This window comes from Carlito syrichta, unplaced genomic scaffold (assembly GCF_000164805.1).
Source record: "Carlito syrichta isolate Samal-C Ts95f unplaced genomic scaffold, Tarsius_syrichta-2.0.1 Scaffold316302, whole genome shotgun sequence".
Taxonomy (NCBI): domain Eukaryota; kingdom Metazoa; phylum Chordata; class Mammalia; order Primates; family Tarsiidae; genus Carlito; species Carlito syrichta.
The window spans coordinates 1,054,662-1,074,156 of record NW_007260398.1 but is presented as its reverse complement, the minus strand read 5'-3'; the positions used below and the strand labels follow the sequence as shown (position 1 = coordinate 1,074,156).

The 19,495-nt window shown below is 40.6% G+C and overlaps 1 protein-coding gene across 2 annotated transcripts in view; it reads right to left on the bottom strand.

Moving 5' to 3' along the window:
• DIP2B (disco interacting protein 2 homolog B) overlaps positions 1-19,495 on the bottom strand; it is a 142,824-nt gene that overhangs the window by 94,382 nt on the left and 28,947 nt on the right. For both annotated transcript variants that reach the window (XM_021707017.1, XM_008074090.1), the window contains exon 3: positions 10,260-10,385. In XM_021707017.1, the coding sequence (XP_021562692.1) occupies positions 10,260-10,332 (73 nt within the window). In that variant the 5' untranslated portion in view covers positions 10,333-10,385. The remainder of the gene's footprint in view (positions 1-10,259; positions 10,386-19,495) is intronic.

The window sequence follows — 19,495 nt, the reverse complement described above, 5'->3', positions numbered from 1 at the left end:
CGGGCGCTACCACGCCCGGCTGATCTTTTGATTTATTGTAGAGATGAGGTCTCGCTGCCCAGGCGGGTCTCGAACCCGCGGGCTCAGGCAATCCGCTCACCTCAGCCTCCCAAAGGCGTGGGATTACAGGCTGAGCCACCGAGCCCGAATTTTTCTTTATTGTAGAGACGAGGTTTCACCAAGTTGCCTGGGCTAGTCTTGAACCCCTGGGCTCAGGCAATCTGGCCTCTTGCCTCTGCCTCCCAAAGTACGGGGATTACAGGCGTGAGAGCCATCACAACCAGCTTTTTTTTTTTTTTGAGTTGGAGCTGCCCAGGCTGGAGTGTAATGGCATGCTCACAGCCACCACAGCCTCAACCTGCTGGGCTCAGGTGATCCTTCTGCCTCAGCCTTCCAAGTAGTTGGAACTACAGGCACACGTCATCAGGCCCAGTTAATTTTTGATTTATTGTAAAGATGAGGTCTCACAAAATTGCCCAGGCCGGTCTCATACCTGTAAGCTCAATCCTCTCACCTCAGCCTCCCAAAGTGCGGGGATTATAGGTGTGAGCCACGTGCCTACCCCAGTCATATCTTTTTTAAAAATCAAAACAGCCAAGCATCCAGCCTGGGTGACAGAGTGAGACTCTGACTCCAAAAAAAAAAAAAAAACAAAACAAGGTTCCTTATGTATTATTATTATTATTTTTTTTTTTTTGAGTTGGAGTCTCACTCTGTCGCCCAGACTGGAGTGCAGTGGCCGCTCCCGGCCACCGCAGACTCAACCTGCTGGGCTCCGGTGATCCTTCCGCCTCAGCCTTCTGAGTAGCCGGAACTACAGGCACGCGCTACCATGCCCCGCTGATTTTTGATTTATTGTAGAGATGAGGTCTCGCTGCCCAGGTGGGTCTCGAACCCGTGGGCTCAGGCAATCCACTCACCTCAGCCTCCCAAAGGCGCGGGATTATAGGCTGAGCCACCGAGCCTGGCTAAGTATTATTATTTTTTAAAGCAATTGCCACCCAGTAAATTGCTACGGATTTGTAGAAATTTGGGCAAGATTAAATTAATATCAGTAGAAATAAATTTATCACTTTCCTACTGATTCTGGTCTGGTTAAACATGAACTCACAACTAAAGTCCCTTGTCTGAGCTCTTGTATATAATGAATATAATAAACTAGATTTTTTGGAGGGTTGACCCCTTGTGGTACAGGCTTCCCCTGCTAGGTAAATGTTATAGGAACCCATCCGCATTAGTGTACCAGTTACTATTGTTATGAGAGGCTGCACTCAGCTTCAGTGAATTTTTTTTGTTGTTGAGATTCTGTTAACCTGTTTACCCATTTCATGATGGGTGATTTACAAACATACCTACCAACACCACACTGAGTGTTTATAAGTTTTTGACAAAAAACAGCATGACCCCTGTGCCCCACCTTCCTATTCACCTGATCTTGCCCTGAGTTACTTTTTTGTTTGTTTCACTGGATAAAACAAAAGTCCTCAAAGGGAAAAGTTTTGCTGATGTGGAGAAGATGGAATATAAAATAGCAGAAGCACTAAAAGGCATCCAAATGTACGAGTTCAAAAACTATTCTGAGCAGTGGAAAAAGCATCTTATAAGTGTATAGCATCAAACAGAGCATTTTGAAGGCGACTGAAGTTTAAACATGTAAGAATAAATACACAATTTTTTTTTTTTTTTGAGTTGGAGTCCCACTCTATTGCCTAGGCCAGAGGGCAGAGGCACATTCATGGTCATTGCAGCCTTGACCTGCTGGGCTCAGGCGATGCTTCCGCTTTAGCCTTCCAAGTAGCTGGAACTACAGGCATGTACCACTACTCCTAGCTAATTTTTTGATTTATTGTAGAGATGAGGTCTCGCCAAGTTGCCCAGGCTGGTCTTGAACTAATGAGCTCAGGCAATCCTCTCACCTCGGTCTCCCAAAGTGCTGGGATTATAGGTGTGAACCACTGTGCCCAGTCAATACACAATTTTTTATAAGTGAATTTCGGGTTTTTTTTTTTCAGTCCCCCCTTGCGCAATATGTCTACACAACAACAACAAAAAATTGAAAACATGTTTTCTGGGCTTGGTGGCTCAGCCTGTAATCCCACGCTTTGGGAGGCCGAGGTGAGTGAATTGCCTGAGCCCACGGGTTCAAGATCCGCCTGGGTAACTTGGCAAGACCTCATCTCTACAATAAAGCAAAAAAATTAGCTGGGCGTGGTAGCATACATCTGTAGTTCCAGCTACTTGGAAGGCTGAGGCGGAAGGATCACCGGAGCCCAGCAGGTTGAGGTTGGAGTAGCCGGGAGCGTGCCACTGCACTCCAGTCTGGGCGACACAGTGAGACTCCAACCCAAAAAAAAAAAGAAAAGGAAAGAAAACATGTTTTGCCCTTCAGCTTATAATCTAGAGATTTTATGACAGCATCATTTAATACTGGTCACAGAAGCCCACAATTCATTATAACCAATTAGAAGAAGCTTGTTGATTTTAAGAGAAGTACTGAAATTACTAACTTCTTAACTGCTATGTAGCACTTTTAATCTTTAGCCATGTGTCAAAATGACCCTCTTTTTCTTAGTGGAAAATGTATGTACAAATGTGTGTTTCAAAAATTTAAACACTTCATACTGATCACTTATCCATTCCACTCTTGTGTATTCACCTAAGAGAAATGAAAGAATATATCTATACGAAGACTTATACAAGAAGGTTCAGAGGAGCTTCATTTGCTAAAAATGAGAAACAAACCAAATGTCCATCAACAAATGAATGAATAAACAAATGTAAGTATACTCATATGATGGAATACTACTCAGCAATAAAAAGGAATGATCCATTGTTGTGATCCACACAGCAACATGGATGAATCTCAAAATAATTATGTTGTGTGGAAGAAGCCAGGTCTTTATACCACCAAAATAAAAAGAAGTAAAACTGTATATTTCTAGTTATAAAAAATTATAGAATATGCAAACAAATGTATAATAATGGAAAACAGATCAATGCTTACCTGGGGATGGGGAGAGGTGGGAGGGAGGGATTATGAGGAAATTTGGGTGGGAGTTATGGATATGTTAATTATCTTAATTGTAGTGATGCTTCATGGTTGTACTATGTCAAAATTTAGCAAAGTATACACCTAGAATGTGTGCTGTTTATCACATCTCAATTCTAACTCAATAAAGCTATAAAAAATAACTTTAAAAGATTTTTGGCCAGGCACAGTAGCTCACACCTGTAATCCCAGCACTTTGGGAGGCAGCGGCGAGAAGATTACCTGAGCCCAGGGATTTGAGACCAGCTTGGGCAATTTGGCGAGACCTCATCTCTACCATAAATTAAAAAATTAGCCAGGCGTGATGGCACACGCCTGTAGTTCCAGCTACTTGGAAGGTTGAGGCAGAAGGATCACCGGAGCTCTGCAGGTCAAAGCTTTGGTGGCCATGATTGTGTGACTGCACTCTAGTCCGGGTGGCAGAGTGAGACTCCTCCTCAAAAAAAATGGAAAAAAAAAATGATTTGTGGGAGTGACAATTATGCCTTGGCAAAAGGATGGCAACATGGGAGAGTCAGTCTACCTAAGGCATACAGTGTGCACCGGATAAGTTCTTGGAAAGATAGTGTCTGCCACTGGGTTCAGATACCACGGATACCCAAACTAGGCCCAGACTTTAGCTTGGAACATCAGGTAAGCCAAGATTCCCTGAAATGAAGATCTCATCCTAACAACCACTACAAAATATGCCACCTAAAATAGGCCAGGACATGGGAGGTGACTACCAAGTAGGAGCTTCAAGAAACAAACAACAGCAACCACCACCTAGATGGATAATCTAAGAGCCCATGGGAAGGGGTGTGTTTGTATGTGTGTGTGCAGAATGGGGGTGGTATCAGGTAGGAATGTGTCATTTTCTCCTGCTTTGGTGGATCAGGAAAGCTTAGGGCTTCTAGAAATAGCTTCAAGAGAGGCAAAGAAAGTTTCTAAGTAGGCAAGGGCAAAGTCTGAAGCTTAAGAAGGAAAATATTCAGAGACCCAAGAGGAGACAGAGTAGGAATAAAGCATACATAGAAAAGAAGACTGAAAGATTAATTATGGAACAGGGCCAATCTCAACCTACCTTGAGCTGGAAATTCTGAATAGCTGAATCTAACAATAAACTCAACAGAGTTGAGGGGACACTGATTCACCAGACGGGTTATTCTTCCAGAATAGCCCAAGAGATTTTTGGCATCCCATAATCATCTGTTTGTGTGTACAGACAGCTGGCTGGGGACCGAAAAATAGGTCCTAGAGCCTAAGAGGCAGGAGGTCTATGAGTTGCCTAAGAAACCGGATACTTCTGAAAGAATGGGCACTTGCCATTAATAATTACCCCGGGGCACTCTATATATAGTAGCTCTCCAAACACTATTTTGCTAGGTATTTTCCTATATATCTATGAAAGAACAGCTTAGAAAACTAACTAATATTATAAATAATATTGAAGTGAGAAGACCAATTTTTAAAATTTATTGTCTATTTGAATATTAGATCAAACATACAGCAATTGTTAGATTCCAAAATTAACCAGAAAATATATACTTGATGGCATGACAGAATGAGAGGCAATATGCTAAGTGGTTTAGGAAATTAGTTTTTAAAGTCAGACTGTTCTGGATTTAGACCTCAGTCTGTCTCTCACAGGTGGTGAGCAAGTCAGATTTTAGAGATCTTAATTCTGCTATTTTTTGTTTTCTCATGGTAGATTATTTCTACTAATGTTTTTATTTTTTTATTTTAGAGACAGAGTCTTGCTCTTTGCCCAAACTGGAGTATAGGGGTGGTACAATCATGGCTCACTGCAGCCCCAAATTCCTGAACTCAGGTGATCTTTCTGCCTCAGTCTCCGGAATAGCTGGGACTACAGGTGCACACCACCATACCCAGCTGAATTTTTTATTTTTGTAGAGATGACGTCTCACTGTGTTGCCCAAGCTGGTCTCAAACTCTGGGTTCAAGCAATCCTCCCACCTTGGCCTCCCAAAGTGCTAGAATAACAGGCATGAACCACTACACCCGGCTCTAATTCACTCTTCTACTAAAGAGGTAAGTCCCAGGGATCTCGATTCCAGCTTCCAACCTTATGTAGGTGCAAAGTCTTCTCACTGTAGTTACGATTTAGGTCCCTTGTTTACTGCCTCTCCTCTCCCTAGGACAGCCAGAGCGAGCACCATCTCACCATTCTGATTTTCAGGATTCATAATTCTCTCTGCATTTAAAAAGAATCTGGTTCTATTTTATCCAGTAATCCTAAATAAGCATTTTTATTTTTTGGTCCTATGTTGTATGTTTCTAGGAGAGAATTTTCAGTTTATCCAACTGACTACACATACAGAAACAGAAATCTAGGCAAGATATTGAACCTTTCTAAAACCATTTTCTCATTTGTAAAATGAGGTAGAGGATTATTGAGTGAACTAAAAAGAAAAAAATATATATGGTACACTGAGGGAACACAAGAAATGGTAACTATGAAACTACTCTAAATTATTCTAATTAGCAAATCTTACATATTATAATCAGCTATTGACATAAACAAATCCAACCTGATAGAGTAAGTTTTTATTTTGCTTTGGCTTAAAAAACATTGACTATTCATTAGTTTCCAAAGCAATTGTGGACCATTGCTCATAACCCATACCAATAATGAAATATGCTATTAAAATTATCCAACTCAATTAATTACAGTACATTTTTAAAGGCCCAATTTGCCTGCTTACTTTGTGGTTTTGAATAAAATTAGATTATTTGGGGAAAACCCCCAAGTTGGTAATTCAGCAGGTATTTTCTTTTACGTTCCAATTAACTGACTGATCTATGTTCAGGCACTCAGAGGGGCAATAGCTATTTAATTTGCTTGGAAAATACCCATTCTAATACCATGTATACATGAGTACCTATTAGGTAAGGAGGATTTTCTAAACATGACACTTTAGTAGAGTAATGAACCCAACCAAGAAGGTTTTTAGTCTGATACTTAAATGCTGTTTGACCTGGGGCAAATCACTTGGTGACCATGAGCCTGTTTGTTTCCTCATCTAATGAAATCTGCCTTTCCTACTTTAAGGAATCTTATGAAGAGCAATGAAGCAAGGCAACCACTGGTACAGGTGGCTTTGCATGCTGTAATGTACTATAATTCCATACAGTACTGTTAAAAGGATAACACTATCCCAGTCTGTTTGTGGGCACTATTTTCATATACAGAAATAGAGAGACGTCAATTTCTCCTTGTCTTCTGGCCCTATGGATTACTATCACTACTTTCAAGCAGAGTCCTGTGTGAGACAGACAGCTACATTTAGGCTTCGTTCTACCCAAGCCAGCTGAAATAGCTTACTGTGCTTCAGGATATTATGTGGTCTATTTGGTCATCTGTGAACCCCCAGAATGCAGCAAAGGGTAAGTCCACAAGGGTGCAGGAAAAGCTTAGAGGGAAAAAATATATGGCTGTAGTATTTGCATTGTGTTTTTCCGTATGAATGAGTAATAGTGCTACACAAAGAACCCCTACAAAGAAAGAGCTGAGGTAACTGCCTCATGACATTAGTAAATGATTTCAGCACATAAAGGGAACTGGATGGCAGTAATTCAAGCAGTCTAAAAGACTCTGAAAAAGGCTACAGGCACTGAAAGAACCACAGATTGCGACCAATTTAGAGAATTTAAAATTTCCAATCCACAAGGCAGAAATTAGTGTACACATCAATAAAAAAAATTTAGGTTGATTGACAGTTTATTACTTGAGAGTGATTTGTGAACAAAAGACAAATTATTTCCCATGCCAGCTATTACCATATTTTCCAGTCTGTATGATACTATAAAGAAAGCCAAGATTTATGACTTATTTTACTTCCTAAATGCTCTTTACTAACAATTGCTCCAAAAGAGCAGCTCTAAATATTCATCAATTCAGTAATTCAAACAGTGGTGTTGAGTGCCTCCCAAAGAAGTTGACAGGCTAGCACACTCTAGAAGTTATCCCAGAAAGTGTAGGTGGGCACAGGACGGCATGCACAGAGTGAGGACCATGACCCAAAATGTGCTTTGTGACATGTGATGTGACATCTCTGGAAGTGTACAAAGGAAAGCGCAACAAAATACTGTGAAATGTTAGACTAATTTTTCTTTGCAAGATTGGCAAACTTTTCTAGGTCACTTTGATAGCAGGCCAGAAGCTAAATTTTTGTGGTTTTTTTTGAGTTGGAGTCTCATTCTGTCACCCAGACTGGAGAGCAGCAGCCGCTCCTGGTCACTGCAGCCTCGACCTGCTGGGCTTCAGCGATCCTTCCGCCTCAGCCTTCCAAGTAGCTGGAACTACCCCACCTGGCTAATTTTTTGATTTATTGTAGAGATGAGGTCTCACCAAGTTACCCAGGCGGGTCTCGAATCCGTGGGCTCAGGCAATCCACTCACCTCAGCCTCCCAAAGCACGGGATTACAGGCTGAACCACCAAGCCCAGCTGATTTTTCTTTTTTTTTTGAGTTGGAGTCTCACTCTGTCGCCCAGCCTGGAGTGCAGTGACACGCTAACGGCTACCGCAGCCTCGACCAGCTGGGCTCAGATAATTCTTCCACCTCAGTCTTCCAAGTAGCTAGAACTACACAGGTGTGCACCACCACACCCAGCTAATTTTTTAATTTATTGTAGAGATAAGGTCTCACCAAGTTTCCCAGGCTGGTCTCGAATCTGTGGGCTCAGGCAGTCCTCTCACCTTGGCCTCCCAAAGTGCTGGGATTATAGCCATGAGCCACCTGCCTGGCCCAGAAGTTCATTTTTTAAAAAACAGCCTAGAACAAGCAATAATTAATGTCAATTCTCTTCTTCCTCCCCATCCCCTGAATGCAGTCTAGGCATCTTCTAAATTTCAGTGTTTTGAGGGTTACTAGAGTAGATATGCAAGATAAAATCTATCTGACATTCCTGAGTTAGGCTGTAACAGGGTTCTAGAAGACACTGATGTGGGATTCAACTACAATAGAAACAGGAAACAGTCACATTTCTTAACTGGTAGCTCTTAGAAGCTTGGAGAGAATGAAATCTGAATCCTAACATGAGAACAGCAAACTCCACCCCCTAAAATGAAAGGTGCTAATGGGAGCCTCAGAATCTAGTTCTTCCCACATTCTCTCACTAGAGTAATGTATCTATCCTAGGCATGTGCGTAATTGTTGAATGAGAGCATCAAGTTCCATCCCATGTGGGGGCTGGGTGAGAAATCACGACACAGGGTGCGCTCAATGTTTCCCCTTGTTGGGAGAGAATTCCTCTTCTATTTGACAACACAGATGTCTCCAACAGCACATGAAGGCTTCTCAGTTACTACTCAGACAGACATCCTCAGAACAGGAGATAAATGGGTAGGGAACCTTCTTATTATGCTGCTCTGCTGAATACAAGTCTTAGGAGACAGGACCATATCTTTGTAACCATCAAATTATTAAAATATGTAAGGTGATCAAGAACATCAGGCTACAACTTCAAGACTGCAGACAGAGTAGAACCATAGTGTTTAGAAAAACAGAGGCCTACAGTGAATTCCAAAGGACTATAGTCTCATTCAGCAGTGAACAGCTGTGATTAGATTCTAGATGGCAAATTCCCCTGGGCAGTGACTTTTGTAAAAGGGGATGGAAAAGGTTTCCACTCCTTCTGAGCACTCAAGGTCCTTTGCTGCACTCTCACATTTAACCCAGAGCCATGAGAGCAGCCTATGTACTCTGAAAGTGCATCGCTTGGATCCAGCTCCAGAGAGGATTGTTTCTAAGAACTAATGCTCCCTACCCTTTGCCACTTACTGCCACTGAACCCTCAGCAACACTGCAGTGCAATCTGCCAACAAGGAATAGCTACTCAACTGAGAGCCCCCTTTGTCCATGAGGACCCAGCTCATGCTACGCTGATGTGGAAGGGAAATCATCCAAGATTTTGAATGAGTAGGTCTGAAGTATGCACCATTATCGACACAGAACGTCTTATTGTGATGGTCTGCTAGAGGTGTCCTGTGCGACATTTTGAGAAACACTTGAAGCCACAGAGCTATTTCTCTTTCAAACATATTGACACCACAGATGTGAAGAAAAAAAGCACACACAGTTAATGAGCCCACGGCATCCCCAAATGCTCTGAAAAGTTAGCCAAAACCTAGGAGAAAACTATGAAAATGAATCTGGATCAGTGAACAGGATCAGTATGAGTGGCTCAACAACTTGACAGCTGTGAATAAAAGTCAGCCACAACAAGGCAACCTTCCTAGGAATCTCCCCAAAGACATGTAAGTAGTGTAGACCAAAACTGTTTGGGGAATTTTTTTCCCAAAGATTTCATTACCAGAAACCTGACAGTAGGGAGACACACTATATTGAGGCTCTGAAATAGATTTACTATGTTTAGTCTCAGAGGCCTATATCAAGATCTCATCTGGGATTTGATCTAAAAAAAAAAATTTTTTTTCCCCCAGCTTCCACTAGAGGAAGTATAAAAAAAAATTTTTTTTAAGGTTTTGAAAACTTTGGGAAAGATTCTGAACAGATAAGACAACCTAAGGTTGTTTCCAGTTATTCCTCAACTGGTGAAGTTATAAATCTTAAATTTTCTTTAGGGGGAGTAAGTCTGATAAATGGGCATGGGATAAAGACACCTACTTCCCACAGATCTCATGACCTCAATGTAAATAGTGACTTCCTAAAAATATATGAACAAAATATATTAAGACACACACACAAGCACATTTATATATGTTTTCAGATCTATTACAACTTTGCACAATTGCTCTTGTAATCTTTAATGACACACAAAATTTTGTCCTGATTATTCCTATGTTTGCAGCAGAGATGAAGCATCTGGTTTTGAAGTATAAATGAGCTAAATATATGACTGTAAGCCATATTTTGGGGAACAATGAAATCAACTATTTACCATAGCAGGATTTTTGCCTAAGCTTTGGTCTGTATTTACTTATGAAAATATGAGTTTGGGGGTTACAGCAAGGAAATGCTGGAAATTCAGAAGATCTTTTAAAAATAATAGTTATACTCTCCAGGCTTCTTTTTGTATGTTGGTGATGAGGTGACGATCAAAAGTTGCCACCTTTAGAGTGGTCTCTTACATACCTCTGACAATGAGGAGCAAGTTCTGGCCCTTACCTCAGAAAAAAAAGAGCAGGACTTACTTTGGGAACATCAAGGTAGTAACTGTCAGAGAGAAACTTTCTGCTAAACCTACCAGGAGGTGTACAGGCATCTGCAGGAGACTGGACAAATGTAGACCGTCTTTTGGTTGGCATGGGCAAAGCCATCTTCTGTTCTTTATGCTTTGCCAGTGCAGCTTGAACTGCTTCTGTGTGGATATCTGAAAGATTAAACATTTGCATTTATTAGGTTCCAGCTCTTAAAGTGCTTACCATCGTGGACTAAACTATCACTGCCTCAATTGTTGAAAAAGATCAAGGGGATGTTTGGGTGATTTTTATTCAACACTTAATTTAGACCAACTAAGAATAAAAAAAAAAAAAAGGCCAGACTTTCTGGTTCAGTCTGTAATCCCAGCACTTTGGGAGGCCAAGGCGAGTGGACTGCCTGAGCCCATGAGTTCGAGACCAGTCTGGGCAGCTTGGTGAGACCTCACTGCTACAGTAAATCAAAAATTAGCTGGTGTGGTAGTGTGCGCCTGTAGTTCCGACTACTAGGAAGGCTGAGGTAGAAGGATCGCCAGAGCTCAGCAGGTGGACGCTGGGGTGGCCGTGAGCGTGCCACTGCACTCCAGCCTGGGCAACAGAGTGAGACTCTGACTCAAAAATAAAAATAATAATAATAAAAAATAAATAAACAGAAGAATAATTTACAGGGGAGGAAAATGAAGCCCTGAAAGATTATGTGACTGCTTAACAGACCAGACAAGGCACTGACAGAGATGTGGGGTGGGGGTGGGGAGAGAATCTCGAGTCTACCATGCATCTATGCCTGGCAGGGAATCCTGCCTCTATTTGGAATGAGTGCTGTGCAGGTGCCTAGAGAACACTCATTATTTTTCAAGAAAAGAAGCTTAGGCTTTGTTTAACTGTCTCAAAGAAAACTTGGTTGAGATCCCTCAGTTCTATGTCACAGGATCAGAAGGATTGACTCTGATCTAGAAAAACATAAGGGCAGATGTTACTTGTTTATCATTCTGGTCACAAAAGAATTCATCTCTCTACCTGAATGCCTAATAGGAATCTTAAAATTAACATATCCAAACAGAACTCTTCTTTGTCCACCCACATCCCCAAACTCACTCTACATTTCTACAAAAAAGGATCATTCTGTACAGAATTCAGTATTTCATATTCTGCTTTTTAATAAGTCTTACCAAATCCTACAGAGGTAAGGTAACAACAGGGGTCGCTTCCTAGTTCACAAAAAACAATTTCCTAAAAACAATTTCCTCTTATCTGGGAGTGGACACACTCCACATACAAACCATCCTTCCATTCCTCTCTACAATGTGAAAGTAAATATACCCTTTAAAAGAGATAGACCAATCAGATCATTTGTGGGGGAAATTTAAACCGTGAATGGAGAAACTGTACATCTGAGGGCTGACTTACTTTAACGACAGATTCCTAGAAAGAAGGAAGGTCTCTGAACATTAAAAGTGAGATCCCCAAAGTTAACTCTCCCTTACTAAGCGTTTCTCATTGCTTCTCTTCCTCCTATGACCTAACACAGCTGTTTAAGGTAGCCTACAATGGCGCTGTTTCTTGAAACCAAGAAACTTTCACTAATACAACTAGAAACAGCTTATTGTATAAATATAGATCTATAATATGATTTTCAAGGGTTGCATAGTATTTTACTGCATGACTGTGCTATGATTTATTTACATATCCTCTTATTATCAGATATTACCTTGTTTACAAATTTTTGCTACCATTCACAGAAAGATTTTTTTTTTTTTTTTTTTGAGTTGGAGTCTCACTGTCGCCCAGACTGGAGTGCAGTGGCTGCTCCCGGCCACCGCAGCCTCGACCTGCTGGGCTCTGGCAATCCTTCTGCCTTAGCCTTCCAAGTAGCTGGAACTACAGGCACGTGCTACCACGCCCAGCTAATATTTTTGATTTATTGTAGAGATGAGGTCTCGCCTGCCCAGGCGGGTCTTGAACCCGCAGGCTCAGGCCAATCCACTCACCGCAGCCTCCCAAAGGCGCGGGATTACAGGCTGAGCCACCAAGCCCGGTTCACAGCAAGATTAACTCAGTATTTTCATTTTAGCACATGTCCACTTATTTCTTTAGGATTTTTTTTTTTTTTTTGAGTTGGAGTCTCATCCTGTCACTCTCAGGCTAGAGTGCAGTGGCACACTGACGGCCACCACAGCCTCGAACTGCTGGGTCAGGTGATCCTTCTGCCTCAGTCTTCCAAGTAGCTGGAATCATAGGTGTGCGCCACCATGGCTGGCTAAATTTTTGATTTGTTGTAGAGACAATGTCTCAAAAGTTGTCCAGGCTGGTCTTGAACCCCTGGATTCAGGCAATCCTCCCACCTCCGCCTCCCAAAGTGCTGGGATTACAGGCATGAGCTGTGCCCGGCATTTCCTTAGGATTAATTCCAACAATTGCTGAGATCAGAGTATATGCACTTCTTTTCCAGAAATACTTCAATATGTATTTCCTAAGAACAAGGATTTTCTCTTACATAATCTCAATATATTTATCAAAATCCAAAAATTCAACATTGATACAAGCTATTACGTAACCCACAATCCACATTCTAACTTAGCCAGTTGCCCCGAAAATGTCTTCAGGGTTTTTAGGGTTTTTTTGCCCCTTCTTCTCTCCTGATCCAGGATCTAATACAAGATGTCACACATGTTTAGTTGTCATGCCTCTTATTCTCCTATAACCTGGAGCAGTTTTGCAGCCTTGTTTTGTCTTTTATTATCTTGGCATTTTTGTATAGACTAGTTATTTTGTAAGATGCCCTTTAATTTTGGATTATTTGATATTTCCTCATAATTAGTTTCAGGTTATGCATTTTGGCAGGAATAACACACAAGTAGTGTGCCATTCTCAAAACCTGATGACAAGATGCATCTGCTCCATTACTGGTGACATAATTTGATTACAAAGTTGGTTATTTTGGTTAAGATAGCATCCCCTAAGATATGCACTATCAAGTTACTATTCTTTTTGTGATTAATTAGTAACTTATGAAGGGATACTTATGAGACTATGTAAATGTTATCTACTTGAAACTTTCACTCACTAGTTTTAGAATCCACTGATGATTCTTGGCTGAATTAATTATTATTATATAGTTACAATATGGTGATTTTATAGTTCCAATATTTCTTTTATAAGTTGATATTTATAAGAAAAAGCTTTCCTTCCTCCCCTAGTTATTTATATCAATATGGAATCACTGCTTCTCATTTTAATCCATGACTACTGTTTTATTTTATTTTTTGAGTCGAAGTCTCACTCTGTCACCTGGGCTGGAGTGCAGTGGCACACTCACGGCTACTACAGCCTTGATCTGCTGGGCTCAGGTGATCCTTTTACCTCAGCCTTTCCAGTAGAAGGGACTACAGGCCTGTACCACCAAGTTCGGAAAATTTTTAAAAATTTATTGTAGGCCAGGCTTGGTGGCTCAGCTGTAATCCCAGAGCTTTGGGAGGCTGAGGCAAGTGGATTGCCTGAGCCTGCAGGTTCAAGACCAGCCTGGAAAACTTGGTGAGACCTCGTATCTACAATAAATAAAAAAATAAGAAATAAAAATTTATTGTGGAGACGAGGTCTCGCCAAGTTGCCCAGGCTGAGTCCTTTTAACATAGTCCCACCATTATGTCCTTTTAACATAGTCCCACCATTTTGAGCAGTTGTTTCTTGGCATAAGGTGCTCCTCTGGTGCTTTCCCTGCTCTAGTCCTGGAATTATATAATGACCCAGAATTTATGTATAAAAAATTGTGTAAACTAGGCATGGTGGCTCATGCCTGAAATCCCAGCACTTTGGGAGGTCAAGGTGAGAGGATTGGCTGAGTCCATAGGTTCAAGACCAGCCTGTGCAAGCAAGACCCTGTCACTACAATAAATCAAAAAATTAGCCGGGTGTGATAGCATGTGCCTGTAGTTCCAGTTACTTGGAAGGCTGAGGCAGAAGGATCGCCTGAGCCCAGCAGGTCGAGGCTGAGGTGACAGAAAGCGTGCCACTGCACTCCAGCATGGGTTACAGAGTGAGACTCCGACTCAAAAAAAAAAAAAAAAAAGTATTTTGGCATACTGTATTACTATCAGCAATGCACAGGTGTATCTGCTTCCCCACAGCCTCAACTTCAGAGTTTTTTTAACTGTTGCCAACTGGGTAGTTGTGAATTGGTATCCCAGTATAGTTTTAATTTGCATTTCTCTTATTTTTTCTTTTTTTGGAGACAGGGTCTGGTCTCACTCTGTCATCCAGGCTGGAATACAGTGATGCAATCATAGGACACTGTAGCCTTGAACTCCTTGAACTGTAGCAGGTCTCTTGCCTTAACCTTCCGAGTAACTGGCACTATAGGCATACACCACCATGCCAGGCCAATTTTTAATTTTTTTTTAAATTTTTTTTTTTAGAGACAGGGTCTTACTATAGTGGTCTCAAATTCTGGCCCCAAGAGATGCTTTTGCCTTGGCCTCCCAAAGTTCTGTGAGTACAGGTGTGAGCACGATGCCTGGTCTGCATTTCTTTAATCATTACAGAAATTAAACATCTTTACAAGGGACTTAAGGGCTATTTTATATTGTTTGTTTGTTTTTAAGTGAGGTGAACAAATGTTCACGTCACTTGACCATTTTTCCTTCAGGCCTCTGTGTTTATTTTCCTTAATGTTTAAGTGTTCCTCATAAATTAGGGATATTAACCCTTTATCTCTGAAATATGTTAGAAATATTTTCTTTCAGTTTATCATTTGTCTTTTGACATTGTGGGTTTTTTTTTCCCCCTTAATCATGCAAAAGCTTCTTTAAAAAAATAGCTACGGACGAAAGATTTCAAATCAACAGACTACATCTCAAAGAACTAAAAGAAGAACAAATTAAACCCCAAGTTAGCCGAAGGAAAGAAAAAAAGATTAGATTGGAATTAAATGAAATATAAAATAGAAAAATGGGGGGAAATTAATGAAAGAGTCAATTTTTTAAAAAAGGACAACAAAATTTACAAACTCTTAGGTAAATTAACTAAGAAAAAAGAAGACTCAAACAACTAAGAAATGAAAGAGGAGACGTTACAACTTAAGTCACAGAGTGGGGGGAGGACTATAAGACTACTATGAAATAACAAATCGGACAACCTACACAAAACTGGAACCTACAACCTAGAAACATACAACCTACCAAGACTGAATCATGAAAAAATAGAATATCTAAACAGACCTGTAAGCAGTAAGGAGATTAAATTGATAATCAAAAATCTCCCAACAAAGAAAAGCCCAGGACCTGATAGCTTTACTGGATAATTCTACCAAATATTTAAAGACGAACTAATGCCAATCTTTCTCAAACTCTTCTAAAAAGTTGGAGAGATAAGAATTCATCCAAACTTGTTTTATAAGGCCAGCATTACCCTGGTACCAAACACAGACAAAAACTATAAGAAAATAAAACTACAGACCTATATCCCTGATGAATATTGATGCAAAAAATCTTCAGTAAAATACAGCACTGGCAAACTGATTTCAACAGCAAAATAAAAAAAATTATACGCCATGACCAAGTGAGATTTATCCTTGGGATGCAAGGATGGCTCAACACATTAAATTCAATAAATGTAATGCAGTAGTCCCTCTTATACACTTTCTGTGGTTTCAGTTACACATGGTCAATTGTGGTCCAAAAATTCTAAACGGAAGTTCCAGAAATAAACAATAAGGTTTAAACCATGTGCTATTCTGAGTAGTGTGATAAAATCTCATGTCCCTCCATTTTGCCTGGGACATATTAGTAACTTAGTAGCTGTCTTGGTTGTCAGATAGAAAAATATAGTACTTATAAATAAATGAGGTTTAGTACTATCTGCAGATTCAAGCATCCACTGGGGGTTTTGGAACATATACCCCACTGCCAGATAAGGGGAGACCACTGTATATAATACATTATCAGAATGAGAAAAACCACATGATCTCTCAATTGATACAGATAAACATTTAACAAAACTCAATACCCTTTCCCGATAAACATCCAAGAAACTAAGAATAGAAGAAAATTGCCTCAACATAATAAAGGTAATATATGAAAAACCACAGCTAATATCATACTGAAGAGTAAAAAACTGAAAACTTTTCCTCTAAAATCAGGAACAAGGCCTGTATGCCTACTTTCACCACTTCTATTCAACATCATATTAGAAGTCATAGTCAGAGCCACTAGCCAAGAAAAATAAATAAGTCATCCAAATTAAAGAGGAAAAAGTATAATTATCTCTGTCAGAGTAAACAAATTCAACAATGTTGCAGGATACAAAATAAACACTCAAAAATTTTTGTGTTCACTAACAATAAAAGTAAACTAGAACAACAAACTGGACGCAGTGGCTCAAACCTGTAATCCTAACACTTTGGGAGGATGAGGCAGGAGGACTGCTTGAGACTAGGAGTTTGAGACCAGTCTGTGCAACACAGTGAGACCTCAACTCTACAACAAGAAAAAAAATTAGCCAGGCATAGTGGTGCACACCTGTAGTCCTAGTTACTTGGAAGGCCTAGGCGGAAGGATCATCTGAACCCAGGAGATTGAGGCTGTGGTGAGCCATGATCATGCCACTGCACTCCAGCACGGTGACAGAGTAAGACCTTGGCTCAAAAAATAAATAAAAATAAAAAATTAGCTGGGTGTGGTGGCACACACCCATAGTTACTTAAGAGTTTGCGACAGGAGGATTGCTTGAGCTCAGGAGCTTCAGGCTGCAGAGAGCCATGATCTTACCACCATAGTCCTAAAAAAAACAAAACCAAAACCAAAACAATGAATTATCTGAAAAGAAAATTAGGAAAACAATGCCATTTATGATAGTATCAAAAAGAATAAAATACTTAGAAAGAAACACAACCAAGGAGGCAAGACTCATACACTGAAAACTACAAAACATTGTTGCAAAAAAAAAAAAAAATTTTTTTTGAGGTGGAAGTCTCACTCTGTCGCCCAGGCTGGAGTGCAGTGGCATGCTCACGGCCAACCCAGCAACAATCTGTTGAGCTCACGTGATCCTTCCACTTCAGCCTTCCAAGTTGCTGGAACCGCAGGCGTGCACTACCATGCCCAGCTAGTTTTTGATTTATTGTAGAGATAAGGTCTTGCCAAGTTGCCCGGGCTGGTCTCGAACCCAGAGGCTCAGGCAATCAGCTCGCCTCTGCTTCCTAAAGTGCTGGGATTATAGGCTGAGCCATCAAGCCTGGCCAAAAAAATTTAAAAAGAAGCTAAAGAAGATGAGAAAAGCAACCTGTGCTCATGGATTAACTGGAAGATTTAATATTGTTAAAATGTCCATACTGCCCAAAGCAGCGTATAGATTCAATGAAATCCCTATCAAAATCTTTATGGCGAGCCAGACTCGGTGGCTCAGCCTGTAATCCAGTGCCTTTGGGAGGCTGAGGTGAGTGGACTGCCTGAGCCCGCAGGTTCGAGACCCGCCTGGGCAGCGAGACATCTCTACAATAAATCAAAAAATCAGCCGGGCGTGGTAGCGCATGCCTGTAATTCTGGCTACTTGGAAGGCTGAGGCGGAAGGATCGCCGGAGCCCAGCAAGTCGAGGCTGCAGTGGCCGGGAGCAGCCACTGCACTCCAGTCTGGGCGACAAAGTGAGACTCCAACTCAAAAAAAAAAAATCTTTATGGCATTCCATTTGTGGAAATAGAAAAATAACTCTAAATTTCACATGGAATCTCAAAGGACCCCAAATAGCCAAAACAGTCTTAAGGAAGAACAAAGCTGGAGGCCTCATACTTCAATTTCAAAAGCTATTACAAAGCTTCAGTATTAAAAAATGTTTGGTATTGGCATTAAGACAGACATAAAGACCAATGAAACAGAATAGAGAGCCCAGAAAAACATCCTGCCATATAAGCTCAGATGATCTTCAACAAGGGTGCCAAGACTACACAATGAGGAAAGGACAGTCACTTCAACAATGGTGTTAGGAAAGCTCAATATCCGCGTGCAAGAGAATGAAAATGGACCCTTATTTTACATGATAAACAAAAATGGCCTCAAATGGATTAAAGACTTATAATTACAAGGCCTGAAATTAAAATTCCCAGAAGAAAACACAGAAAAAAGCTTTATGACGTTGAATTTACTGGATATGACACAAAAAGCACAGGCAACAAGAGCAAAAATAGACATATCAGATTACATTAAAGTTAAATAGACTACATTAAACTTAAAAAACTTCGGCACAGCAAAGGAAACAATCAACAGAGTGAAAAGACAAGGTACAAAATGGAAGAAACTATTTGCAAACCATATATTGGATAAGGAATTAATATCCAGAATATATAAAGAACTCAGTAGCTAAAAATAATAATAATCCCATTTAAAAAATGGGCAAGACCAAGCACAGTGGCTCAAATCTGTAATCCCAGCACTTTGGGAGGCCAAGGCGAGAGGATTGCCTGAGTCCCCGGGTTCGAGACCAGCCTGGGCAACTTGGTGAGGCCTCATTTCTACAATAAATCAAAAAATTAGTCGGGTGTGGTGTTCCATGCCTGTAGTTCCAGCTACTTGAAAGGCTGAGGTGGAAAGATCGCCTGAACCCAGCAGGTCGAGGCTGTGGTGGTCATGAACATGCCACTGCACTCCAGCCTGGGCAACAGAGTGAGATTCCAACTCAAACAACAACAACAAAGGCAAAGCAACACTTAATTAGACATTTCTTTAAAGGAGATATACAAATGATCAACAATCATATGAAAAAGATGCTCAATGTTACTTTCATCAGGAAAATGTAAATCAAAACCACAATGAGGAATACCTCACAACCATTAGAATGACCATACCTTACACCCATCAGAATGCTTTTGTCTGGTTTATAAATGAGTAAATAAATAAGTGTTGGCGAGGAGTTAAAGAAACTGGAATGTTTGTGCATCATTCATGGGATGTAAAATGATGTAATCTCTATGGAAAACAGAATGGAAGTTCTTCAAAAAATTAATAGATTTACCATATAACCCAGCAATTCCACTTATGGATATATACGTCTAAAATAAGTGAAAACAGGATCTCGAAGAGACATTTATACACTCATGTTCATTGCAGCATTATTTAAAACAGCCAAGATGTAGAAGCAACCAAATGTCCATTGTGGATGAATAGATAAACAAAATGTGGTATTTACATACAATGAAATATCATTCAGACTTAAAAAAAAGAAGGAAGCCGGGCTCGGTGGCTCAGCCTGTAATCCCGCGCCTTTGGGAGGCTGAGGTGAGTGGATTGCCTGAGCCTG